Source organism: Motacilla alba, chromosome 1, assembly GCF_015832195.1.
Source record: "Motacilla alba alba isolate MOTALB_02 chromosome 1, Motacilla_alba_V1.0_pri, whole genome shotgun sequence".
NCBI lineage: Eukaryota > Metazoa > Chordata > Aves > Passeriformes > Motacillidae > Motacilla > Motacilla alba.
This window is the reverse complement of record NC_052016.1, coordinates 28311527-28339387: the sequence shown is the minus strand read 5'-3', so window position 1 is coordinate 28339387 and position 27861 is coordinate 28311527. Positions and strand designations below refer to the sequence as shown.

The window sequence follows — 27861 nt, the reverse complement described above, 5'->3', positions numbered from 1 at the left end:
TCAACTAGTATTTGTAGCATGAGAGACACACAAAAAAATAGACTTTTAACTAACCCTAGAAATGCCAAGAAATACTAAAATATATGTCCAAAACTTCATTAATTGAAAAAAAAAAGTAGTCATCCATGAAAAATGGTACTATGGGACATAAACACCCCAGCCCTTGCTCTGTAGAAGCACATAACTGATGTGTCTCTTCACTTGAAGAATCTAGCAGCCTGTCTGATAGCTGGTTGTCACAGGTACCAGACTGAGGAGCTGCAGTGCTGAGACACTCCACCTCCAGCAGCACAGTCCTCAACAAAGCACAACACTGTAGTTTTTCTGAAATGACAGTCTCAGCAGTCCCCCAGGTGCTTACTCAATCACACTGATGTTCAGCCTTGGGAAAAGGCCGAGTGACAAGGAATCCTAGGCTGTGCCTCATCGTGCCTATTAAGTGACTCTGATGACTGAGCAGAGGACAAGGGCCCGGCCGTAGTGCCTTTCAGGTGGCACTTGACAGCGTGTTTTGGACTCAGACTTACACCACCAGTCGTGGTGGCTGTAGCTCCTGGTACAGAATCCAGGACTGAGGATGACTCCAAACCCACACTCCAGTCACTTCCCCAGCGTTCCCTTGCAGCAGTCACGTGAAAGAGGGGACACAGGAAGGATCAAGGACTTAAAAGAGGAAAAAGAGACACGATGATATTTACATTACATTCACATTGCTCACCTGTCCTTTATGGCAATGTTTGTCCTATTAACAGCATAGGAAAATATAGAGGCCGATACAGATGTTCTTACACTTTGCAGGCCTAATATAACAGAAAACAATCTGTGCACGAGTTGAGAAAATACTTTCAAAAGCTTCATACAGCAGCATCTACCTGCCGACATCTGAAGGGTGGGTAGGTGAGTGGGTGTTTGTCCTTGTCGGGGGGTTGAGCAGTGGGGGCGCGGAACCTCTTGTACCTCTTGTACACTCGAACTTCGAGCACATGGTGTAAGGAAGTTCCAAGAAGGGCATGATCCCGATGTCCCGGGGCGCTCCAGCTACAAGGGGTACGAGGAAAGGATTCCTGAGCGGGCGCTGTGCCCGCAGCGGCCTGCAGGGGTCGCTGTGTGAGGCGGACGAGCGGCTGGGTCGCGGTGCCCCGGGTTCGGTACCCACCATCGCCACCACACTGCTAAAATTTCCCCTCCCGCGAGAGAGGCCAGGGAATCACAGGCGGGAGGGGGAGGCTAGCTTCTGGCCGGTCTTAAGCCCTCCCGAATAGGAGAGGAAAGGATAATGGGGACTAGAAAGACAGCAGGAAGGCGAGGCAGGGCTGCGGGCGCCAGGTGGGAAGCGACGGCAGCTCCAATCGGAGGCAGCACCCCAGAGGCCGGGCGGCTAGAAGACTCAGGTCCCCCCAAGCACACAGAGCTCCGCTTAGGATAAGCATCCCTCTGGATCGCCACGACGCTCTGGATCGCCACGCCAAAGCCGCTGTCACCCATCCAAGCGCCCGCATTCCCTGGATGGCGCGGCTCTTCCCCCGGCTCTCTCCACCGCCTCTCAGCCGTGGCTGCTGCCCGCCCCTGCCTCCCTTAAGTAAGATGGCAGCGGCGGCGTCGCCTCCCGTGCTGCCGCGCGGCGGCTGCTCGCGCTCAGTGGTCGCTGCGTCACGATGGCGGCGGCGGGAAATGCGAGTGAGGGCCGAGTGGAGCGTCTGAGGGGCCGGGTCGCCATGGACCCCCCGAGCTGCATGAAGGCCCTGCTTTTCGCAGCCACGGAGTACCGCGCCGCCAAGACAGCGCACAATGCCGAGTTTCTGCAGCGCAGCCTGGAGGTGGGAACAGCGCCCATGCTGGGGGCGCGGAGGGAGCGGGGCGTGGTGGGTGCTGTGGTATCTGTTACTGTAATGTTTTATGGTGTGTTTTTATGTTTAAAGAGGTGTGTTGTAGTCTATATGCACCCAGGGCAAGCAGATAATGTGGGTTTCAGAGGACTTAATTTTTTATTTATCCCCTAAATTCTGGCCCGCATGAATCGTTTCGCAGCTTAAAAAATAGCGTGTGAATGACGAACTGATCTTGCGTCTGGAGAGAGTTCCGTGCAACACGTATTTAAACGTGTTTTTACTAAGGAGGTGGACCAGTTCATTTCCCTGATCTTCAGGTAGAGCTTTGTGTACAACTTATGTGGTGGCCTTTGAATTAATCTCCAAGTTACTTTTTCAAACACAGATTTATTTAAATTGCTGGAACATTTATGTGAGAGTTGGTATCTTCCTTTGTTTTCTTCCCTATATCCCTTGTAAATAGATACAGAGGGAATACACAAAACCAACATTATGTGTCTCCCATTTGCAAAATATAAATCATGTCTCCCCGTGTTGGTGTAAAGGTATATAAATTTTGGCCTCTTCTTATGTAGGTTTCCCCTAGCTCAGGTTCCATTTTTTCATCCTGTTCACAGAGTCCTCCCAAAACAGTGCTGATTGCTGCTGCAGATCCTTCCTGTGGAGTGCCACCTTTGGGTCCCTGTCCAGCCTTTGGAAAGCAGTCTGATTGCAGCGTGGTTATTCTTTCAAAATAAATAAACTTGGTACTTTCCAAGCATAAAGGAATGAAAACCAGATTTTTTCCATTTCTGCTTTTTTTCCCCCCCCAGCAGATGTGAATATAAATGTTCCAGTAGAATGACACTTACATTCTCAATTTGTCAAGTAGGACAAAATCTATTTGATGCAACCCTGTGCTTTGACTTCTGTGTCAGTTACATTGTTGCAGTTGAGTAAATAAGGTTGTTTTTCTCCTTTCATCTCCAGGTTATCTCTGGACTGAAGCTTACCCATTTTTTGGCTTCAAACCAGATTCTACCAAGTGAATGTCTCAGTTGCCTTGTAGAGCTCCTGGAGGACACTAATATAAACCCTTCTCTGGTCTTGTCTGTGATTACTTTGCTATCACAGCTAGGTAAGGTTTGCATCTGAACTTTTTATCTTTTGTCTGGGCAAGGGAAGATAAGATAGATGTTGATTCTGTGTTGGGGGTGATTAATGTCTTGGAAGAAGCATGAGGTGTGAAAGATGAAGTATTTTTCATTGTCATGGAGTGCTTGGCTAAGGTACCTATTAAGTTTTGCAGTGAGAAGGAGATTTGAAGTCATCCCTGTGAATGACAATGACCGTGCTTGTCAGAATTTATCCACTGGGTAGGGTGAGAAATTATTCTTGTCCTTTATTTTTAGAGCTGGAAAAGACTGCTTTCTAATTAAGTGAGAAACCTGGCTAGGGCGTGCAAAGATAGGGAGAAGTGGTGTCACGTCCTCTGTTGTAATAACAGTCAGTCGGGACTCAGTTTCCTCATGCAGAAGAAGCCAATTCTTTATTCTCATAACTGTTTTTACACAGTTTTCACAGACCTCATGTTCAACTCCGATTGTCTAGTAGTTTTCTTGCTGCTTAATTGATTGGTTAAAAAGTGCTTGTGTATGTAGGGGTTAAGACTCTCTCCGTCTACAGGTGTTTACATATTTCTTTGGTGGATTCTCATGGGACAGATCTGTTGTTTATGCAGGTGCTACTTATTTTTCTCTCTAAGAATGGGTTGTTATGCAAACAAATTCTCATTCTTAGGATTTCTTCACATGGGAACTTAAAAGCTATTGCTACCTTTAGCTAGAGTAGCAGGGCCTAAACCATACTTTATAAGACCTTTCTTTTATAACATCTTTCACCTGTCTCCAACAATCCTCAACTGTCAGCATGTCAGTTTATCTCTCCCACTGGAGTGTTTGCTGGCACTATGGGCTCTCCAATAGCCTGGCCTATGTGCATCAAGTTTCCCAACTGCAAAGAGGTTCTACTGCCTTTTGCTTGTGTACTGAGATGCCTTTTTTGGGGGGTTTTTCCCCCTCTCAATTTCATGGAAATGGGACTTCATTGTCCAGGGAACTCTGTGCTCAGAGCACAACCTACATATACAGGGAAAAAATATCCCATCACTGCGTAGTTTCTCATCATGTATGAGTAGCTATTCAAGATTTGAGTCCTTTATGATGCTCCCTTGTTTATCTTCTCTGATTCATGGAGTTTAAGCCTCTCTGAGCTTCCTTTTATGTTTTTGGAACAATTACTGTAAAATTATATTTGTCATGGGGTTCTGGAAAATTTTAAGAATTAAGTCCTCTTCCAAATGATCTATTGCTCTACTTGTTTTGCTACAACTCTTTGAGGATTGCCTAAGCAGAACTGGTTTCTATTTATTTATTTAACTAATGCTAGATAATCCTGTCAGGTTATCAGTTTGAGTCTACCTTTCCACCATAGCATGAGGCAAGAAACAAAACTGAGCTCATTAAGATCTAAGGCTTTGAAGTGCAGGTTTCAAGATCTCAGAATGGTAGGTAGGAAGTAGACTATTCTTTCAGTGTCCAACCATCTTAAGGAAATGGATTAGTGTTAGAATTAACTGTATGTCCAAAAGTGAGGTAGAGAGGCAAGAGCGTAGGAGCTGTCATATGTTTGTAGTTACGTTTAAAACATAAGTGAAGAACTGCTCAGAGACTTTGGCTTCTGCTTCAACTGGTAGCTAATACAACAGTTTCTTTTGCTAATAATTCCTAAATTCCAGCTTCAGACACAGAGGCTAGAGAAGCTCTCCAGGACACCTGCAATCTGACTAGTGTGCTGTCAGGAGTGGTTCATCGAAGTTCCACTAATCTGAGTGACCCAGTCTTATTACAGGTAAAGGAACTTATGCTTCATAATGTTTGGCTACTGTTGCATAATGAACATTATATGTAAGAGTATAATAACCCTTCAAAAGCTCTATTGGAAATAATGTGTCAAGGGAAAGTTGATTTTAGCTGTGTACTTTATTTGCTCTATGAGGTGGGTATGACAGGAATGTAACAACTTATAGCATTCTTTGTACTCTCGTTAATCTTACTGTGCTTCTCACCTGCTCTAATCAAAGAGCCCCTAAAAAAACACACAAAGCAAAAATAACAACCAACCAAAAAAAATGCTACTTTTAAAAAATTATTTCAAGAAGTCATTGCTTGAGAGCTCAGGAGATTGATTTCCAGTTGAGGTATTTGGCTGTTTCTCCTGACACAAGCCGTTTCATAACACAAGCCTAGAGACCATTTTGTCTAATCAGTACCTTGACAGGTAACTGTGAAGGAGTGAAAGGAAAGCTGTGGCTGCCTGTTTTCATGGGAAGTTTGCAGGGCATGTGTGGCCTCCTTTTTTCTGGTCAGTGCTGTCTGCCAGTGAATGCTAGGCACTGTACTAATGAAAGTTTACAGTGAATGTCTATCAGTTTGAACTCACCAATTTTAACCTGTCCTTAAAGTTTTCTTTATTTTTTTCAAATATGCACAGGTTTTCCTCTAAGCTTTCAGTAAGTACTTGCTGGTTGCCTGTTGTCACATGTCTCTTTCTGAAAAGCAGAAAATTGATTTACTAGTAGTCTGGTGGCTCTTGTTGTGTGAAAAATAAGTCAGGCATCCAGTAAAGATCTCTTTTCCTGTGGTTTGTGTATTTCTCAAAGCACTAGGAGTACCACAAGATGCAGGGATCCAAGTGACTCACCAGTCAATAGGAGAGATTTTGTAGTCACCAGATAGATCCAATCTTAAGACCTTGAAGCTCTTGGATATCTAAATGGTGAGGTTTTGTTTTAACTGTCATGTTTGAGTGCATTGACTTCAGCTATGTGCCAGCAGAGTGCTGTATGAAGGACTTTGCCACCCTTAGATCTGTGCGCAGTGTTTAGAGCAAACCTGTTTTCCTGTAGGCATCCTTTCTACAAGAGCTTGCAAAGTGTTTTTTTGGATTTTGATGAGACTTCTTAGACCTTTCAATAAGACAAAGCCTGTTTGTCACTGACAGAATGGAGAACTTGCTGGTGAGGCCAAGGTGGAGAATTGTTTGTGATGCCTTGAGAGGCTGACCTGGAACAGAGACTAGACAGAGCTAAAAAATAAAGAAGGTATTTATTAAAAGGCCTTAAAAGAATACACCTTGGGCAGTACAAGAGCCTGGCCAAGGCCACACCCAAGATGGACCCAAAAGCTTTCACACTTACATACGTTTTGGTCTATTTGCATATTGGGGTTAATTGTCCAATTACAGCTTCAGGTTATGAAGTCCCATCCTCCATGTTTGCTCTCTTCAGTTCACTGTTGTTTATGCTCTTTGGGCCTGAAGCTGGTTACAGTTGTCCTTGGTTCCCAAGGTGAAAAAGGATTGTTTTGTCTATCTGCTCTGTGAAGAGAACTTACTAACACTTAGTATAAAGCTCAGAGTTACACACCCAAGGCAGTACAGAATCTGAAAAATATGAAAGCTAAAACTTAAGGCATCAAATGGGCTGAAAAGGTAACTCCTCTATCAAAATAAAATCTTAATAATCTTTTTGGGCTTTTACTAAGTACATCAGTGTGTTAGGACATTGCAATGTGCTTGCAGCAGCTTGTGTAATTGTTAAGTTAATGTTAGAGTCTGAAAATTAATTCAGTTGTGGTGTCTTGATATTTGTCCTTTCAGTTTCATCTTTTGTAACATTCCTCTACTGAGATGGTGTAGGACAAGCATGTGAACAGCTTTCTGTTTCCTCAGGGTATTCAGCTGCTGCAAAGACTAACCTACAATGTTCCCATCTTTTGTGCTGGTGCCAACATCGATGGATTAATTTTGTTTCTAATGCATCATGTGTAAGTGTGTACTCAGTGTCTTTTCTTACAGGAAACAGCAGGCTAAGTTTCTAAACTTTCTGAAGGCTGTTAGAGTACTGTTCTAACCTGGTCTCCAGAGTGAGCTGTGCTCTGAAATTAACCGACTTTCCTTTGAAAACCATGTACTTGTTGCAGATTGTCAAATGCAGTGATTATGGGACTTTGAGTGATGGAATATTAATTGGCCCCAGCCTACCTCTACACCTCTGGGAGCAGGGAGCTAACAAAGAGAAAGGTCAGGAGGAAATTCATGCTTGTCACTAGGAGCAGACTTGTTAGATTAATAAAAATTTGATTCAAGTGCTCTTGTAAGAAATCTAATGAAACTTGTAATAAGCAACCTCTGATAGCAGTGATCTCTGATACTGTGGGGTTTTTTCAGATGTACTCAGTTAAAAGCTGCCCACAGTGCATGGATTACAGTCTGAATTTTGTTTTGCATGGTGAAATGGTGTCTCATTAAAAAGCAAGTTCTTGCCAAGACACAAAACAAAATATAAGTCCCCCAACCACCCAGGTCTCCCAGCCCCCCACCCTACAATTTCTTGTAATTAAATTCAGGATGCTTCAATGAAAACATCTTTTGGGCTTTTCTTTTAAGTCAATCCACTGAAGATGAGTTAACAATACCGTGTTTAGGACTCCTGGCAAACCTCTGTCGACACAACTTGTCTATTCAAAGTCAGATAAAATCTTCGGTAAGAGCTTTGCTTTTGTGTCATGATTCTCCAGCTTAAGGGTAAGAGTTAATTTACTCTACTAGATAATTACCTTAGTACTTCTTTAACACTTTTAGCAGTGACCTGCTTGTTCTGCTGTAGGGCAGTTGTTTCTCCCGTGCTGGAGAAGATAACCAGTAGAACAGGAAGTTGGGTATCCTCTTCCCCTTGGTACACTGCTGTATTGTTGCACTGGCTTGTGTTATGTGTTTGGTTTTTGCAACTGTTGTCTGCAGCTGAAAAGTAAATTTAAAATTTGATCATTCTTCCATAGAAAAAACTAAATGTCATTAAAACATAAAGATTATAGGAGGATTTTTGGTAAGCAAAAAGGAGATTTGCCTTTCAAAAGATAAATCAATAATATAGCACTGATCTTCATGTCAGGGTCCTTGAACCCTCAAATACATATACATATCTGAACTGCTTGGTTCCTGTGTCTTCATAAATCATTGCAAACACTTTATTTTTTAATTCAGAAAGAGAAATTAATCCACATAAAAGCTAATGTTGTTCTGTTCACCTTGGAAGAGAGGCAGGGGGCAAAAAAATGGGAAAAACTATTGTCAGATCTGATGATTAATCAGAGAACAGATAGGAGTCAATTTTCAGTGATTATTGTCTCTTATGGGCTTTAGCAAAATGACTTTATCATCTTTCTTTAAAATAATGATGGAATTTCTTCCTTTGCTGGTTCTCTGTTGTTTTGGGGTGTTTTTTCTCATTTTTCCTTATGCAGGTTGAAAAGACAACATTAACATCAGTGCCAGTATTGTGCAGCAGAACAATGAAATAGCTTTCCCAGAGAACTGTTACCATACTAACTTTTTATGTATTATTCATTATTTGTGTGGCTTGTGTATTAATATGTCAAACCTGTACATTTGGTGGGTTTGTAATACCTTTGTTTCTCCTTTTTGCTGTAGAATAATGTGAAGAGTTTCTATCGTACCTTAATAAGTTTCTTGGCCCACAGCAGTTTGACTATGGTTGTGTTTGCACTGTCGGTGTTATCAAGCCTTACTCTAAATGAAGAGGTGGGAGAAAAAGTAAGTGTACCTTTGAAGTTGTTTCTATTCTTAAGTTGTAGATAAAACCAATTGTCACACTGGCCAAATAAAATCCTGATTCCAGCTAGTTTTAATAAGCAAGACCCAGCAAAGTATGCGCCTGTACATAACTTTCTTCTTCCTTTCAGCTCTTTCACGCTCGAAATATCCATCAGACATTTCAGTTAATATTCAATATTATTGTGAATGGAGATACTCTAACAAGAAAATATTCTGTTGATTTACTCATGGATCTTATGAAGAACCCCAAAATTGCAGATTATCTTACCAGGTATGGCTCCATTTCCCAAAAATATTTTTCCTAAGCTCTAGTTCAGTTTCTTTGCTGTATGCTATTTGAAGTTCAAACCAAGCACTAGGGAAAAAAAATCCCAAGATACTTTTTGAATGTTGCTTGTTGATTATAACTGCTATATCTGAACCTGAAGGTTTGCTGGGTTACTAGTTTGACACAGAAGCGTGACTTAAAACCTGTTTTTTTCATTGCCACTGAAGGAATATTGAATACCCTGTTCTGTAATGTTTTGTCTGGACAGTGTTGATAGTCAGACAACAAGATGAGTAGCTATCCTGCCTTTTACAGTGTTATATAATCTTGAAGTGGAATAGTATGGTTGAAGTTGCAAGAAGTAATAATTTTATTGGGGGGGGTGTTAGAGTGGTTCTGTGGAAAGCGTGACTAGTAGTTCTGCAAATTCCATTAGGAGAATTTAGGTGCTGATTTTCAATCTAAATCAAACAGTAAACATAGCTGAAAAATCATAGCTTATTTTAAGGAATTTGCTTTCATTCTTAGTGATAAATAACTTTAAATATTTTAATGCTTGTGGTTTTAAATTATCAAAAATTTAAATAGATATTAAATTACCAAAACCATCACTGTACTTGAAGTGTTTGGGGGTAAGAAGGAGAATAGGGCACTTTAATTCATCATCATGTCGTGTAAATGTTTAGATGTACTGAAATTTTAGTTTTATAATTTTTTCTTCTTCTCTATGCATGCTGTAGATACAAGCACTTCACCTCTTGCCTTGGTCAAGTATTAGACCTTCTTCATGGAAGGGATCCTGATTCATCATCTAAGGTATTTATATTTTTACAGTTAAAGGCTAAGAGACTGCATTCCTAATCTAGTTTCTCTTCTGTTGTTATAGATAGGTTCCTTGTGTACAAGGGTTAGTCATGAAATACACTGTCTTCAGGACTCTTAAATGACCTAGAGAATTAACCAAGTTTATATTTTCTAGTTGTTCAAAAGGCTGTCAGATTGAATTTGTAAAGTTGGGGTTTTGCCAGATTCTGTGTCTGCTTTCAGGCAACAGATGTAAAGGCAAAAAGCCAATAAATACCTTTTGTGCTGTGGCTATTAAAAAATTTTAGCATCTACCGGGAATGCAGTGTATCCCACTTTGCTCTCTAAACCTGGAATTAATACTACTCAGACTTCAGCTGGTGATCAGGGAACCCTGATGCTAATCTCAAATGTGTAGGAATAAGTGTTCTTACCTTAGCTGAACTAATAGATGCCACTTCTGTTTAAGCAGCGAACTGTTTCATTAAGCTTTGTGTCGCTACCACCTTACGTAAATGAAACACTGGCTGTCACTAAAGGCTAAAATATGAAATGTGAAAATGTTGGGGCTAAATATATCTGTGAAACAGATCTGGAGCTTTTTTCTATGAATGTGTTACACATCCTAGTTAATGATAGATGCTACTATTTCTCTCTGTGTGGTTTTGCTGTTGTTTATTTGGTTTAGAGAGGCATGTTGACATGGAGCTTTCCAGGGTGGTTTCCTCTTTGTGCATGCTCAGAGAATGGATGTGCATCCATTCCTGTCTCAGAATGTTTTCTCTTTGACGACTTTCTTCATGCTGAGAGTACATGTTAGTACTTTTACTGTATCACTAGCCAGCACTCATGTCAGAAGAAAAGAATACACTGAATACTGTCACAAGCCTTCACGAGTCCAGTGAACTGTTTCTGCTGCTGACTTGGCTTTAAAGAAAGAAAATTATTCCTCAGAAAACTTGCAAGTGCTAAAAGGAGTTGCATAGAACTTGCGTAGACTTCTGTTATGGGAGTTGCAGTTTCTGTATAAGTCCTTGATTTAAAAGCATTTGAACTCTTCTTCACTTCACACAGATCTTAGAGCTGCTGCTTGCCTTCTGCTCTGTGCTAGAACTGCGTCACACTCTGCGGCAGGCGATACTGGAACCAGCTGGCTTGCCAGTCTCTGCAAGCACCAGACTTGTGACTAGCTCAAAGAGTTTTGAACCATCTGTTGCATTGGTGCACTTGTCAAACCAACCATTGGAAGGCTCTGAAGACTGTTCAGGGCTAGCATTGCAACTACTCAAAGAGATTTTTGAGGTACCAAGACTGATAACTGAGTTTGAAGAGCTTCTTAGTAGCTCTTATTTTTAAATTATTTTTAAACAACTGTTATAGTTTGACTTGAAAAATAGCAGATACAAAAATACTTATAATAAAGTTCATTGTAAAATAGTTATGTTGGAATAAACATATTTCGTAAAACAACTGTTCTATTAAAGACATGCAGTATTTTAGAAATATGTCTGTGTTGCAAGTGAAAGACAAGGCAGTTTATGAAGTCATGAGGTAGGCAGAACACTATCAGAGTTCTTTTACAGAAGTGAGGACGTTCCTGCTGTTTCTGTTCCCTGTAAACTTCCTCCTCCAGTATGAGACTGGTCAGCCATCTTAAACCTGAAATAGCAAGAGTCTGGGAAAGGAGGAGCACAGACTGGTGCAGGAAGGGGTAGAGTAAGCTTGGCTTCCTTGTGCTGTTACTTTTCAATATTGACATAAAATGTCTTTACTACAGGATGTTATTAACAATAAGAATGGTAAATCAGCGGAACACTTTATGGATCTTTTGCTGCCTGTTCTTCTTGATCATCTTCAGATGCCAGAACAGATTGTGGATGAGCTATTAGTGAAGAAAAAGTGTGAAAGAATGGTCAAGGCTATTAATGTCCTCACAAATATCCTTTTAATGTGCTTCTTGGCAACTGATTTATTATTCCTCCACCATGATCTGCTCTAAGATATTAAAGGCATGTTCACCTTGGGTCACTTTAATAGCTTCTAATGACAATAAGTGCCCTAATTTTACTTAGGAGTGTCATCTTGCAAGATCTAAAGTAACTTTCTAATTGCTGTGAAATTGTTTTGTAATACAGTGGTGCAGGATATAATGTTGTGGCTATTCAACAGAATAGAAGCCCTTTGCAGATCAAAAAAAAGATTAGTGTTTTCCGTTTAAATTGTGTGGGGAATTTGGGGCGGCCGTCTTCTTGATCCATGTAGTAATGTTGCCTAGCTAAGACAAGTGCAGCTCCCAGCCAAATACGATGCAAATTTAGATAAGAGAAACAAGGAAAAATAGCATGGAATTATACAGTTTTGCACTCCTTATTGAGCCCTTAGTGTCCACAGTAAGTTTAGTAAGGGGGACATGACTGCAGGCTGTAGTCCTGCATTTAAGCTAAGTTCTGTGGAGAAGTCTCTGCTGGCTCACTTCTAGGTAACTGGGTCTTGTATTAGGGACTGGCTTTTGTTGGCAATGCTTCTCTATGCCACCCATTTTATTAAGGTTTGCCTTCACTGTCTGTTTCCAATAAGTGTATGTATTAACTGAAAACTGAAGCTTATTTGATTTGTTAGGCATGATTTAAGTGCTTTATGTCGTTGGGTATTACAAGCATTTTTAGAGGCTCTTGTGCTTTGATGCCATAGCTTTTGTGCCCTAGCCTTATTATTATAAAATGTTGCCTTTTGGTGCCAATACCTAGGCATAGGTATATTGAATTTATTCTTAACTCTGCCTACCGCTCTGCATAGATGACACACTGAAAATGTATGTCTCGAAGGTGCTGACTGCCAGCCAATGCACATGTCTGATAGAACATCAGTTTCCTTATTGTGGGATTGATGGTGGCTTTGGGACAAAATTGGTGGACTCTGAAATGTGGTGAGCACACATATTTATCTAAAATCTAATTAGGCATGACTAGTGTGAGAGTTGTAATATTGTTGCAATGGAAAGAATATGGTAGTTGAAAGTACCATTTAAATTAATATTGGTATTAAATTAAACTTGGTATTTTGTGGAATAAGTCTTGCTCGTCAGCTCATTCAGATAATGTTTTTGGCATAAGCTGGAGATCCACTTGTGTGGAATAATGACCTTAAACCTTGTGCAGTAGTTCAGGCTGATCCAAGTTTAAGCTTACTAGAACTGCTCATAACATTGATTTCTCATTTTGATTTTATGCAATCAGAGTTCCAAAATATCACACATCACTATGGGGGGCAGTTGTTGCACTGAAAATTAAATGCACGTTTCTTTCAGCTCAGTGTCATTATAGCTAAAAGTCAATTTAGTTACAAGTTAGCTATAACTTACAGCTTAGCTATAGCTATAACTTATAGCCAGTTTCTCTGGCCAAAACCCTGTGAAATACAATTGGACCTACAGTTAAACCGTCCTCACTTTCAACTGGAATTGGTGGTTTTGTTCTTCATTGTTGCCATCCTTGGATGGACGAGCTCAGGCACACATCCAGGGAACTCAGTATGATCTCTTTGGTTCTAGCATCATTGCCTTGCTAGATATATTTATTTTCTTTGTGAATGTGTTTATTAGTTTTTTTTTTTTAATTGACTGGATTTGTCAGTGCTGATTTGACATATCTCACCTTTTTTTTTTTTCATCCAATTTGCTTTTCTACTTGGATGTTTTGAAGCAAACTTGCTACTGATATTATTTTGAAAACACTTGATCTTATGAGCAGATTGCAGCAAGATGTATCTGGTATGAAGGTCAGCTTCTACAAAATGTTACAGGTATGATTTTAAAATGTTTTATGAAATGTATCTGTGAAATAAAGTGTCACTGCACTACAGTAGTTTTAGTTATAAATGTTTTGCATGATTATCTCTGAAGTGGTAAAGCTTCTAGGAGAGTACAGTCCCTTATGCACAATTCCTAAAGGTTGTTTCACTGTTCTTCTAAAATGATGGTAGTTTGCTTTTACTCTAGTTATTTGTTTTGGTATTGCATATGAAATAATATTTTAGCTGCTTAGTAAGAATGATCCTTTTAAGACTGCAATATGACTGCAGTTTAAAAGTAGCAAACTAGAAAACAATTTCCACAGCAATACAATAATTTTTGGGGTTGGTTACTATTAAATATGTACATCTAATCTGGAGCTTTGCATGGCCAAAACAGTTTCTGGTCAGATGATACCTTAATAAATTATTTTGTAGATGGAAAAGCAGTCCAGAGAGTCAAACACTTCTTGCTGTTTTGGAGATTTTTCATTCTAGAATGGGAATTGTGTAATTTAATGAGTAACAATGAGTTTTACAGTCCACAATTAATCTTTATAACTTCGGCTAGTGACCTTTTATGTAGAATATCAAGCACTTGAAAACTTGCAGGAATTGACTAGCTTCTTTACTTGTTGAGTTGCCTTTAATGTAAAATGTGATTTCAAATACTCAGAAGTATAGACTACTTTTAAAATCATGTCTTCCATGGACTTCAGGCTCAGAAACTTAGAGGGGCAAACTTTAAGAAGGTAACTTAAGTTTTGAGTAAAACATTTCTGTGCGATGTTTTGGTAGTTTGTGTTTTGTGGGGTTTTCTGTTGTTGTTGTCTGCTGTGTCTTGTTTTGACCAAACTAATTTATTTTTAGGATCAGCGTTTGATTACGCCTTTGACATTTGCTTTAACATCAGACCATGGAGAGCGGGTCCAAGTGGGGCTTAAAATACTGTTTGAGGTTGCACCCTTACCAGATTTTCCCACTGTAGTGTAAGTACTTTTGTGATACTCTGGTTAGATTTGACATTTTCATGGGCTTAGTGATATTCATGTTTTTTGGAGTACTATTTTCAGCTCGTCAGACACAGAAACCTTAGAAAAATTGTCTTGTTTCCGCTTTATGTGCACTTACAAGATCGCAGTGATCCTGGAGGCCAGAGGAAGCAAATTGCAATGCTGATGGTGTTCATTTTATGTCAGATCCTAGAGAGCAGAGGAGCAATTGACTCCTGTCCCTGTGCTCATTTGTCTGAAATCTGTGCTTGGAACTTAGGGTGCATCTGTCTGATTTCTCTCTAATGAACTCTGTCAGATGTGTCATTCTTCAGTTCCTAAAGCTTTGTTCACCCTTTTGCAGTATCTTCCAGGAAAGAACAGATTAGGGTAAGACACAGGCAGATTGCACTCAGGTAGTATTTAGGGTGGTTTAAACAATGGAAAAGTATTGAGAAACTCTGATGGAGTCCTTATTTCTGTAGATGTAATAAAATACAAGAAAAAAAAAGGTTTTAAATTGTATCCCAACTTGGAGTTGAACCTGACAGATGTCAAGGCAGCAAGAAAGACCATTACATCAGCAGCAAAAGCCAGACATGAAAATGTATGCCTTTCTGTTGAGTGGAGCAGGGGACCTGTTGACAAAGGACATGGAAAACGTTGACATACTGAATGCCTTGTTTGGTCTTCACTGGTAAGGATTCCTAAAGGCAGAGCAATGTCCCTGAGAGCAGTGGGAAAGCCTAGAGGAGGCAAGACATACTCTGGGTGGCAGAGGGTCAGATCATTGAACATCTAAACTTAACTGGGTGTGCAGAAGTCCAGAAGACCTGACATGATATGCCCTTGAGTGCTTGGGGAGTTGCCTGTTGTCATTCCAAGGCCACTCCGGAGTGCCTTGGAAAATTTGTGCTGATTGGGACAGGTTCCTGAAGACTAGAAGAAAACAAATGTAATTTCTGTCTTCAAGAATGGCAAAGATGATCAGTAGCACCCTGAACTGCACTTGGAAGAGTCCTGATGACAGGGCAAAGGAGGTGGTCATTCCCCTCTGCTCAGCTGTGGTGAGACGACACCTGTAGTGTTGTGTCCAGGCCTGGGCTCTCCAGTGCAAGAGAGATACGAACATCCTAGAGTGAGTCTAGTGAAGAGTTTGAGGGATGAGCATGTATTACACAAGGTGAGACTGCAAGAGCTGAGCTTGCTTACTTTTGGGAAGACTTGCAGGGCTCTTATTAGTGTTGAAATGTCTGATAGGAAGGAGCAAAAGAGACAGGCAGGCTTCTTAGTGGTATCCACTAGATAGATGTAGGCACAAACTGAAATACAAGAAAAAACCTTTTCGAGTTCTTTAAATATCAGAAAAGAAATCCATTTACTGTAAGGTGAGGTCAAACTAGAAAATGTTTCCCAAAGACATTGTGGAGTCTTCATCCTTTGAGGGAGTCAATTACAAGGCATAGTCCTCAGCAACCTGCAAAGAGGTTGTTCTGCTACGAGCAGAACAGTTGAACTAGGTGGTGTGTAGATAGGTCCCATTCAATCTTAATTATATGGGTTTGTGGATATAAGAAATATTTTTATAGTAGCCATAGTAATGAATAGTAAAGAATAGTCTGGCTGAAAGAATGAAGGACCTATAAAATATGTCTAGAATTGTACAATGGAACAGCCAAATAACATGTCTATAAATGCAAGTTAAAAATAAGCTATGCTTGCTTAGGAAGCAATTGAGACAGACTTCAGTGAAGTGGCTGGGATAGCTTAGTAATTAAGGAATTTATCAAGAGCAAAAAATTTATAACTGGTGCCTCTAAAAGTGGCTCTTGATTTATCATTCTTGTTGGAAACATGTTATTGGTACTTGCCTTGAAAATACCAGCCACAAATTACATATAGACACTTGAATATAGATGCTGAAATTACTTTTTTCTAAGCTCTTGAGTTCTCTTCCCTATACAAATTTAAACAGATTGCACTTTTCTCTGCATACTTAAATTTTGGTTAAAACTTAAAAAATCAAATGAGTTGTACGCGATACAGTGTTGTAAAATAGAATTGCAGACAACAAAGAACTGATGTTTATTGGTTGCATTCTGCCTTTTCTTGATTCAATCTTATTTTTATGCCAAATAAAAATTTTTACTAATGCTTTCTCCATCTTCTTTGATGCAAACAGTGGCCTAGTTAATTTGAATAATAACAGGTGAAATAATCTGTTTCTCAGGTGCATGAGAGATATGATATGTTGCTCAAAAAAAGCTGGGCACTGTTCCCTTTCTGATGAGATTCTGTATTTGTCTCTAAAGGTTAGCCATGATAAATTTTTTTGCCCCTTTTTCTGTATCTCTGGCCAGTTTGAGCACATGCTCCACACACATTTTCATAAGGTGTGGTAATGCAAATGTGGCTGTACATTTTGCTATGAAATCCATCTCATCTTCAATCCTTGCAATGCTGTTTGTAGCAGATTGTGTCATTAATAGCCTCATGTTTATACAGGCTGGGTGAAAGCATTGTAGCAAATAATGCCTACAGACAACAAGAAATGCAGCACAGAGCAAAGAGAATCCAAATGCAGGCACCTGTGACCAGCACTACTTCAGTGAGATGTTCTTCATCCTCTCCTTCAAGTAATGACTCCAAAGCTTCAAATATTGAGGAATTAATACAAAAACTTCATTCTGGACTAGAGGTTAGTAGAATTTATATACCCTTGTGAAACGTTTGACACTTTTTTTTACTGGGAGGGATGGAAATTAAAAGCCAAGTGTCAGACTACCATGTGTGGAGCAGTTAAGTTTGGTTTAGATTCCTGTCTGTTTGGAATGTGCTCTTTTTGCTGAGCTCCTGAGCAGAATTCAAAGATGCTATGTTGAGCTACACCTGAAGGCAAGGCTCCTTACTGAGGGCCCTCTCCAATGGGTTCACCCACAGTCATCTTAGCTGTCAGATGCAGAGGCAGGAGCCAGGTACAGTCCAACTGCTTAGACTTCCAGGGATACATACAAGGAACCTCCTCCCTCTGCTTCCTAAGAAATAGCCTGTAATAGAGTAGAGACACTGTGCTACTTTAGAAAAGTGTGGTGCATCTCTTGTGTGCCTAAACATGCATACTGACATTCTCCTTTTGTTGGCTGTAGCTGACTTTAGCATTTACAGTTCATCTTTTGTGGCCTTCTTGGAAAGGTGCTGTTATTATTTCAGAAGGCAGTTTTTACTTCCCTCTGCAGCAACTTGCATTGTGAATGAAACACCCAACCAGGAACCGCATACCATGTGCTGCTTTGTGGGCCATCCTGGCAGATACTGAATATATCTCCTCTTTCCCTTTTCTGTTCAAAGCAAGTTAGCTTCTTTGTAGCTGCTTTAGACCGAGAGATGGATTGTTGATTCTATTTTCTTTTGGCTTAAAAGAACAGTATGCAAATTGGGAAAAGAAATAGAAAGTTTCTTGGTAACAGCTTGATATCTGTATGAGTGGTATTGCCTCCAGCCTTAGCTTTGCAACTCTTATCTTTTTATTGTAACTGATAAAAGTGAAACTCAGAGAATTACCAGTTAGCTAGCAGAGAGCTACCATTTCAGAGAGATGCCTGAGTAACAGTGAAAAAGGTCAGGTGAGTCTTCCTTGGCTTACTTTTTACTCTTCCTCTGGATGCTCCCATTGATCATTCTTTTCAGGACTGCATGACAGCGTGTGGGTGCATTGCTGTGTTTATATTAATGTAAATCAAAGCAAGCACAAGTGCCTACACAGAAGCTTCACAGTAATGTGACAGATATAAACCTGCTTCAATTTTTTTTTTAGAGGAGAAAGTTAATGAATTGTTGAGTGATTCTTTTCTTAGACCTTCTAATTAGTAATTCAAAAGCAATATACACATTCACTTAAAATATCCAGTACTTGAGCTCTGTCTGTGTATTGTGTGAAGCTCAAATGCTTGTAAAAACATAATTGAGAAAACACTTCTCATAGTATCACTGTTCAGAGAGAATGAAGGGAATTTCATTCTTAGAGCTTTTCTTGGAGTCATTTCTATATCCTTTAGATATTTTAAGTTTGCAAGTAGGAAAATAAACTACTTGTTTCATACTTTAGGGACAGAAAAATGAGCTGAGAACTGGAGATACACAGGGTTAATTAATCCTGTTAATTTGCAAAAAGTGTTCTTACATAGTGGTTCAGGATGGTGCAGGCTTTTCTGTAGGTGTTCAATGTATGAACAGCTGGCATAGTTTGCACTTGGTTGTGCATCAGCATCTGTGAACAGCTGCTCAGAACTGGTGTTGTAGCAGCACTGCCTAAGAAATACCCTGAAATCACTAAGTAGCATTTTCACTTGACTCAGGCATATACTTTAATAAACACTTAGGTCTTATTGTGCCATACATGGTGCATTTCCTTTAGTAAGTCATGGGAAGTGGCTCTGTAGGTCCTCAATAGCATCCTTTCCAGTATCCTAGAAAAACTTTCCTGGGCCTTTTTTCCTAATATGTATATTGAGAAAGCAACAGAGTGTGAACAAGGAGTTTTAACCATATGCATTTTGTGCTGTTAATCTTAGGGCAGATTTTTTTAGGTGTCCTACAAGGGGCCTGCTAATTCTCCAGCAAAGATTGGACCAAGGGGAATGATTTTAGAATGATGATTTTACCTCTATTAAGCCTAACTAGTTCAACTGCTCACAAACTTTTCTCACAAAACTACAGAGCTCTTTAGTGGCACATTACCTGTGTAAGTAAATTGAAATTTCCAGTAACAGTAATTGGAGAACATTTCCACAGATGAAGGAGCCCTTGGCTGATGTGAGGATATCTGACATAATGGATGTCTATGAGCAGAAGCTGTTTGCATTAGCAGTAAGTACAGTCTAATGTGCATGCAGATGCTGCAGTCGGTACTTCCAGAAAATGTTAATGACAAATGTTCTCCCTATATGCAGTCTAAAGAAACGAGGCTGCAGGATCTACTAGAAGTAAAGGCAGTAGCTCTGGCTCAGGCTGAGAGGCTGATGGCTCAGTACCGGTGTCAGAGAGCCCAGGCTGAGTCTGAGGTAAGTAGAGGAGCTTCAAGGTGAGACTGGGTAATGATTATCTGGGTAGCTTTAACTGTGATCATATGTGAAAACTATACTGCTTATCTGTAAGCTGTGCTTGCAAGTTGGGGCAGTCCTAATTTTCACCATGAACATCCTGTTTTCCTCAAACTATTCTTTGTTTTCTTTAATGTAATTTTCCTTACAGGAAGTCAACAAAACCAGCATACTCTGCTCATTATAATTTGTTAACCATTAGTGATATTTCAGCAATATTAAAAAGTAATAAACCCACTTACTAGAATTCTCTCTCGAATTTGCTGGTATATAAAGAACTGTTTCCTGTTTGTGCCTTTTGATTCACTAGTCAGAGATGAACTTTCAAATAAAGCTTGCTTTTGTGGGGTCTGTATTTGGGCTGCACATTGAAAAGTGAGAATAATTTCTATTCTTTAAAGGTTATATTAAAAATTCTGCTACTGGTTACGAGATCCACAGCTAAAATGTATCATCTTTTACTCTGTTCTTCCCTCTTCCCTCACATTGTCTATAAATTAAGCTAATTTGTAGTTAATATTAGGTGAGAGAATTTATTCTCTTAATGTAGATAGTGACATTTTGGTGTTAGATCTATGGCCTCAAACATGCCTAATACAACCTGAGAAACAAAATTCCCTTTAATGTATGTGGCTTTTTTTTTCTTTTTATTTATGGGTGTCTTTCCACTCAAAGGCAAGAGCTCTTGCTGCAATGCTGAAGGATGCAGAACGAAAAAATGAAGAGCTTAATGATTTGCTGAAGGCTCAACAGGTAGAATCTGAAAGAGCACAGACTGATATTGAACAACTCTTTCAGCACAATAGGAAATTGCAGGCAGTTGCTGAAGAACATGAAATACTAAAAAAATCCACTCTTGATCTCCTTCAGAGGTAAGACATATAGGATCTCTAAACAAGTATTTCATATGAAAAGAGTTCTGATGTCCTTTACTATGCTAGGCACATTAGAAGAGCAACATTTCATTCCATGTCATGTTTTTAAATGAAAAGTTCATTCTTTTTTCTTCTGTATGCTTGTCAATAAGGTCTTTCAGGAGCTCAAATTTATGTTACATTTAACATACTTAAATTTATTAATTTATCTGTATTAACATTCAGTTTTCAGTGGAATGAGAACTGAATTGTAGGTGCTGAAGGTCCAGTTCAGGAAATAGTACAAGCTTTTTATACAAGGAGAGCATTGTTCTCTAAGACACAGAACTAACAATGCTTAGTTTCTGTTAGCATTATACCATGCTCTCAGTGTCTCTCTTTGATCTTACATGCTGTCTTGATGACATGCTTGCAAGAGTTCTGGAGAAACAGCCAATATCATTGTATTTGCATAAGGTAGGACTTGGCATTGTTGGTCAAGTCTCTACCAAATTTGACTTAAATTAGGGAAAAGTGAGGTATGGAGGAAGGAGACACATTGTATGTTCTGAATTACTTATAAGCATTATTTCTTTGGGATCTTAAGCCAAATAGAATATGTGAGACACACAAAATACATAAAGATAGAAAATATTTGAAATTAGAATGTGCTTTGGAAAAATAAAGGCTTAGGAGAGCTTTGACTTCTCAACTCACGAGCTGACGCTAGGTATCAGCAAGGCAAAGAAACTGACGACCCTGAGATCAAGTTTCTTGTTTAATAATGGGAGCAAGCATTATTAGGCAATTTTGAATGCATATTGCTGCCAATAAAGGAGTCATTGAGGGAGGAAAATGTATAAAACTTTTTTCCATTACTAGATTTCTTGAATAAGTGTCTAGTATGGTCACTGTGGAGGTGCCTCCATTTTTGCTTGAATTATAGGCAGTCATACCCTTTGTGAACATGTATTGTCTAATTCATGGGAAATAAATTAGCCGCTGTCTATTATCTAACAGTTTTTAAGTATCCAAACTAGGAAGAAAACTTTCTAATCCTTACAATGTGTTTCTAAAGCAAAAACTTACTTTTTAATAAAACAACCTTCATACTTTAAATATGCTGTTTCTTGAAAACAATAAATTCACTGACACCAGGGGATAGAATTTGCCTTTTGGTAGGAAAGTAGGAAAATGTTTGCTTAGAGCGTGAAATCTGCCTCATAAGCCTGTATGAATTACACACTGCGTTGTCTTCAGTATGTTCAGTTTTTATTATCACAAGACAAGATCATAGAAGCTCATAGACTAACTTAAAGGGTCCCTTAAAAGATGACTGACATACACAAACTGTTATAGATTAGCTCTTTGCAAATTTCTAAAGGTATTTATAGTTTTGTCAATTCCTAAAAGTTTTCTGCTAGAAGGAGGTTGCTTCCTGATCATTAATACTTCAGGATATGTAAGGGATCCTCTGACGATTGGCTGGTTTGTTTGTTTGTCTGTTTTCTTCTTCCAAGTCAAGCATTGAAACAGGCTGCCCAGGGAAGTGGCTGAGTCATCATCCCTGGGGTATCTAAAAGATGTGTAGATGGGGCATTTAGGGACATGGTATAGTGGTGGACTTAGCAGTGCTGGATTAATGGTTTGACTCAATGAGCTAAAGGGTCTTTTCTAACCTAAATGATTCTATGATTTTAAGTATGTTGATTGAAAAAGAACAAATCCAAAACATCTAACACACTAACAGCCAGCTGTCACCAGAAACCACTCAGCTGAACACCCCCCCTTCCAAAAAACACCTTGCTTGTCACTTGAGTGGGATGATTGCAGTGGTCATACCAAATATTTTCATTTGGCAAACTATTGAAGTAAAAGCTCTCTTCAAAAGCAATTACATTTTATTTGTAGGGATGAAACAATTGAAAGACAATATAAAGATCTACAGATTACATGCAATTCACTAAATAAACAAGTGGAAGCAATGATGAAACTACATTAATCACTCAAGCAGCAGATCAGTTTAGTCTTTTTAAAGCAAGTGATACAGTAAAACTAAATAGCACTTTAGTCTCAGTTTTTCAACTGGGCTTTAAGTAACATCTGAGAAGTGAAGTTAGCCAAAGATGCTTCAGAGTTGGCTTATACATTTATTTTTGATGAGAATCTGTAGTACTGACTTTGGTTTATTTTATTTGTTCCTTAATTGTTGGAGCAATTGGTGAGGGAATATCGACAGACTTCAGCAATAGTATGAAGAGAAAGATGATGACCTAATTCTTAATACACTTGGGAGAGTGTGGAGGTGTTATTTTGGTTGACGTTGAATTCTTAAATGCTTTTATCATGCAAAAATTTCCTTGTATTTTCTTTTAGGCTGCATGTTTTCTCTTAATGTTGTCAAGTTGGAATAAAAAACCAAAACAACCAACCCTATTCAATGAACACATTTGAAAGTTACATTAGAAGTCATGATGGGTGGTATTCTGCCTGTGGTATAAAACATCTTTCTCAACTATAAAACCAGTATTAACTATGTCTTCTTCCGGAGTAATTGTAATTTTTCATTTATGATGGCTTAAAATAGAGGTCTGGTGTACCTTTCACCAATGTAACTAAGGGAATATAGGTTCTTGACAGATTTTATTTAGTGCATAATTTTCAGAAGATGTCTTTAAAATATGCTCATAGGCAGGCCTTGTATTCAGTTGAGAAATAAAATGCTGTTCTTGGTGTTACTTGGAAAGTTCACTTCACCCTTCCAGGCTCTTGCTTTGTCAGTAATCAGAGCAGTCCAAATCCTTGAGTTCTAATTAAATGGAAAATTTTCATACTGATATGTTAGTTTGCTACTGAACAAATTTGGCTGCTTACATGGAATGGTGCAATATGCAGCTCAGGGTAATTGGGGAGATATTCTGATGAAAGCTGACCCTTTTTAATGCCAGGAGGAGCAGTTTATTATAGAGATACTCTTGAACTGCCACAGAAATGGAGACACTGGAAATATACATCCCTCCCTCTTGCTAGAGGCTGCAGCTTAGCAACTGCTAGATAGGAAGTGGATAAACAAGTAAACAGAAGTGACAGCAGATGCCATCTAGGCAAGGCAAATGGCAAGTAGAATATGCTTTAGAAATTAGTCTGACTGGTAATAGAAAAATTAGATTAGCTTCAGAGTGTGTCAAGTGCTCATGTTAGAGCTGTACTGCTGGTAGATGCCAGTACCTCTGTATTAAATGAGTGTGGAAACTGAGCATTACCCAAACTAGTGAGAACTGAGGCAGGCCTGCACAAAAGCTTTGTCACGGTCTTATGGTATGGTCACTTTTGAGTGTTGTGTGACAATCCAGGAGATGTTCAGAATGATATTTTTTGTGTACAGATACAGGGATAATACCTGAAACAGGTTTTACTAATTGCATTGTCTCTTCGGGAGCATAGTAAGAGCTAAAACCCCTGCATCCTAAATCACTAATGGCAGGGAATTTTTACCAGCATTGAATGCCAATTTTAGTTCTGCCACAGTAGTTTGAATTATTTGTGGCTGTGATCAAAGGCACCAGCTTCTGGCCTTTTTACTCCAGGTATCAGCCTTTTCAGTAGTTCCTACCATGATCAGAGAAGGGCAGTGACTGGGTCATGGTGGCAGGAAGGAATTAACATACATCTCTGCTCACACTATGCACATTCAAAGGTTTGATGATTTGAAGCTCTTGATAGCAACAGGAAATAATACAAAAATCATTTTAGTTTCCTAGGACAGGGAAATGGTGGCATATCTCATTTTAAGCATAAAAATTTATTTCTCTGCACTTTTAGGAATGCTGCACAGTTAGTAGAAAGTGAACATCACAGAAATGAATTACAGCAACAGCTGCAGGAGAGAGATGGCACAATAGCAAGTAAGTCACCTACCTAAAGGTCACTGAAGCTAGAGAACTAACTGTATTAACTAGATGTTGTTATTATAGGCTCTACATAAGCTGCTATATCTTAATGAGGAACTTGTAAACCTTAAAAGATGGGCGCAGATACATAATTTAATAGTTGAATGAAACAAATACAAATTTTAATCTTTTAGAAAGGATGCATGAAGTTGATTTCCCAGACTTGACTGAATCCCTGCATATTATGTCCCTTCAGGATCTTCTTGCAACATGTCCATTAGAACTATTTTCTGTATGAAATGCAAATTAGAAGAGCTTAATTTAACTCTCTGCAAATGACTAGTATCAACCACTAAAATTTAGCAGTAGGTGGCACTAGTCAGTAATTCAATTAGCAGCCATGTTGAGTCCAAAACAAAAAATTAATTTTAAAAGCCCCTTGTTTCCCAGGCCAATGCAGTATTTGTTTTCTGAGTTTGGTGTCTGATCTTTTAATGTGTTCATTTTCTTAAGCCTTGCAACAGAATATAAATGTTCTGGAAGAAAAAATAAAAACTCAACAGAAAGAAAAAACAAATATGGAACAAACTATCGATATTCTTAGAAAGGAATTAAGTGAAACACAGCAAGCAAGGGAAGAACTGAGTGTCAAGGTAAGGAATTACTTGTGCCTGCATTCCTGAGACTGGAGTTTTAGGTATCTGTTTAATTGATAGAGTTGGTAAATCCATACTTTGGTGGCTAAGTACTTAAAGACCCTAGAGTAGCTGATGTAGTAGTGGACAAGAAAAATTCTCTCAACTTCAATTGTGTGCCTCTTGAGTTTTAAGTTAGGATCAAGTTCTAATGAGACTCGGTATGGTGTGGTGTGTTGAGTTCATAATGTTGGAAAGGGAAAAAAGCCCACCAAACCTGTGGTATAATGTTAAATAATAACATGTAACAAATTCCTCTCCAGTAGTTTTGACTACTGAAAATGTCAGTCAGCTTGCTCTCCCTCCCTTTCTCACATTGAATCAAGGTACATAGGTATGCACCAAAATGCACCTGGGGTTCTTTTGATCATTGAAATTCTAACCAAAAAGCACTTTTATTTCCAAGTAAAGGTGTCTTTTTTAAAAAGAGAGATCACTTTGGCTGTGCCAAGTCAACAGAAAAAAAACCAACAAATCCCCCAAGATTCAGTGCAGCCTACGTGTCCTTGACTGCAAATAAGACTCCATCTAAAATCACAAAGCAAAGATTCATTTTACATGCAAACTGATAAGCAAATGCAAAGTGTGCAGTCTGACAACTACGTTTACTGTATTTCCATTTTCTGGAAGCAAAAGCCTAATCTCTTCAGGCAATGTTATCCACTATATAGCACATATTTCTTTTGTTCTCAGTAAATATTTACTGTTGTGGTGCTTGAAATGAAATGTAGATGGTTAGCACAATGATAACAAAGGAGTTGGTGCTTTCCCATGGTATCCAACATGTTGCAGTGTGGCAGTAGCTGTAATCACTCGTGCACCAACTGTGCAGCTGAGGGAGATTTCTGAAACAAGCTTGTCATTTTAAAACTGCTTTTTGAATACTTGCTAAAGTTCACCACCAGGCCATTCAGCTTTCACTGTATTATGTGTTTTTCAGTTGGTAAAAGAGGAAACTATAACATTTTGTTTGTTTCTGCAGGCATCTTCTCTGGAAGTTCAAAAATCCCAGTTAGAAGGATGCTTGGCAGAAAAAGAAGCGCTCATAAATCTGCAGAAGGAAAAATTAGACATACACGCCAGTGTGATTGCAGCAATTCACAAACTAAGTGATAGCAAGCAAAGTGCAGAAACAGTGAACCTCAGTTTGTAGGGCTCTGTTTCCTGCGCTTTATGTATTCTGTTAAGTGAGCTAAATTATAGGGGTGACTGCCAGCTTTGTACACAGCACATGCAGTTCAGTTGCCTTTTTGCATAATGCAGTTATTGCTTAGAAAGGTCAGCAACAAAATAAAATGTTATCAGAGCTGCTGAATTAATGGGTTTTGTTGGAGTTTTGCAAACTCAGTTGGGAAAGAAACTGTCAGTGTAATGGGTTAAAAACTTTTAGCGCCAAAGTAAATTTGCAGACGTGGGTGCTTTCTCTTGAAATGTCTTGGTCATGGGGAAGGGGTAAATAAATGTTGGGAGGGGTTTTGTTGTTTGGGGTTTTTTCCTCCTTTTCTACCAGAAAGAGCTTGAGTAAACAAATTCTAGTAGGAAATGCCAAGCATGTTAAAAACTGAATTGATAAATGCCAGTTTGACTTTGTCAAATGGTGGAATGGGAGGGAGAAGACTTCAAGTTGCTCACCAGAGTAAGGTGGCAATAAGGTACATGTCTGCAGAAAATGGTAAATTAATCTTTAGCATTTATGTGACAGAATCCAGAGTATATAAATATTGATTTTTTTTTCCCCACCAGAAAAATGTACTGTTTCAATATGCTGTTCCAAGCCAAGTGTAGCTGAGCTCTGGGTTGCATAGAAAATAAATGCATGAACACATCAAGATATTTTGACAGCATTTTTGTGTTCTTTTGTGGCAGCGTTTTTCCAAATGGTAATGAATAGTGGCTAATGGAAAATAAATTGATGTCTGTTTAAAATTTTATTTTAAAAAGATAATGTTACTCTTTACTGTAAAAAAAAAAACGGAGATTTTTGTACTTAATTCATGCAAAAAAATACCTGTATAAGGGGTTTTTCTGTTAGGCATCGTGATATTACCAGTTCTGTAAGCAAAATAGTTCTGTAATAAAGTTCCCAGTGCTGTTTTCATATTCATGTTATGTGCCTTATCCACCGCACTGTCTGACTTTTTTTCCCTTTCCTCAGGCTCTCTTAATTAGTGCAAGGAGTAGCTGGCACCAGCGTAAAAAAATAGCTCTGCAATAGTCAGTTTCTAATTATCTGAGTAGAGTCATGTCAGGTTGTTGATTGCATGTTCTACAAGCAGAGACTTTTGTGCTGTCTTAGTTCTGCGTACCTTCACGTCTCAATAGAGGGGACTCTGGGACTTCTTATCTGAAAGTAGCTGCCTTTTATTCTACATAACCTGGAGAAAGTTTTCCATTTAACATGTGGTTCTATATCGCTCTGTATGTTATTTCATTCATGCCTAAAAAAAACCTTAAATGTGTATTTATTTTTCTGTACTATGTGTTTTCTGTGCTGTCTATTTCACTATTGGTGTACTTACTGGGAATAATGACACAATAAAGGTTTTGGAGTTGATGCTCTTCAATTCATCACCTGTTGTGTGTTGTCTTCATTTTAGCACTCCTCTTTAGTCTAGATTCTGCATCCTTTGATCTTTTTCTATTTCCCTGCTAGGGGTTTATTTTAGGCTTTCACTTTCCCCTTATTCTACATCTCTTCACCTCTTTTTCACCACACATTCCAACTGACAGTGCCTACCATTTGTTTTTCCCTGGTGAAATCTCTTTTATTGAAATTAGGAAGCTTTCCTTGTGTGTTGTTTGGATCTGTTAGTAGAGTCTTTTCCACCCCTGGGAAAAAACAGTCTGTGGAATGGTACTCTTACTTTTGAATTAAGTCAAATTGATCATCCTCACCCTAAATGGAAGATGGAATGGGAAGCTTTACCTGAACCAATTCCCTGCTTTCATTGTCCTCCTCACCCTAT

General features: G+C 39.0%; 1 protein-coding gene across 2 annotated transcripts; it reads left to right on the top strand.

Moving 5' to 3' along the window:
• Positions 1-3: 3 nt before the first annotated feature.
• On the top strand, positions 4-27463 carry CIP2A (cellular inhibitor of PP2A). Of its 2 annotated transcripts, XM_038148462.1 has the most exons (20): positions 4-1817; positions 2799-2946; positions 4606-4718; positions 6600-6694; positions 7317-7413; positions 8361-8483; positions 8633-8775; positions 9513-9588; positions 10651-10878; positions 11354-11513; positions 12361-12502; positions 13278-13377; positions 14236-14354; positions 16863-17055; positions 19149-19223; positions 19307-19417; positions 20132-20328; positions 24133-24215; positions 24714-24853; positions 25878-27463. In XM_038148462.1, the coding sequence occupies exons 1-20, from the start codon at positions 1656-1658 to the stop codon at positions 26046-26048; spliced, it is 2676 nt and encodes an 891-aa protein (XP_038004390.1). In that variant the 5' UTR covers positions 4-1655; the 3' UTR covers positions 26049-27463. The 2 variants fall into 2 exon arrangements, with proteins under 2 accessions (XP_038004390.1, XP_038004399.1); XM_038148471.1 differs by lacking the exons at positions 6600-6694; positions 7317-7413.
• The last annotated feature ends 398 nt before the right edge of the window (positions 27464-27861 follow it).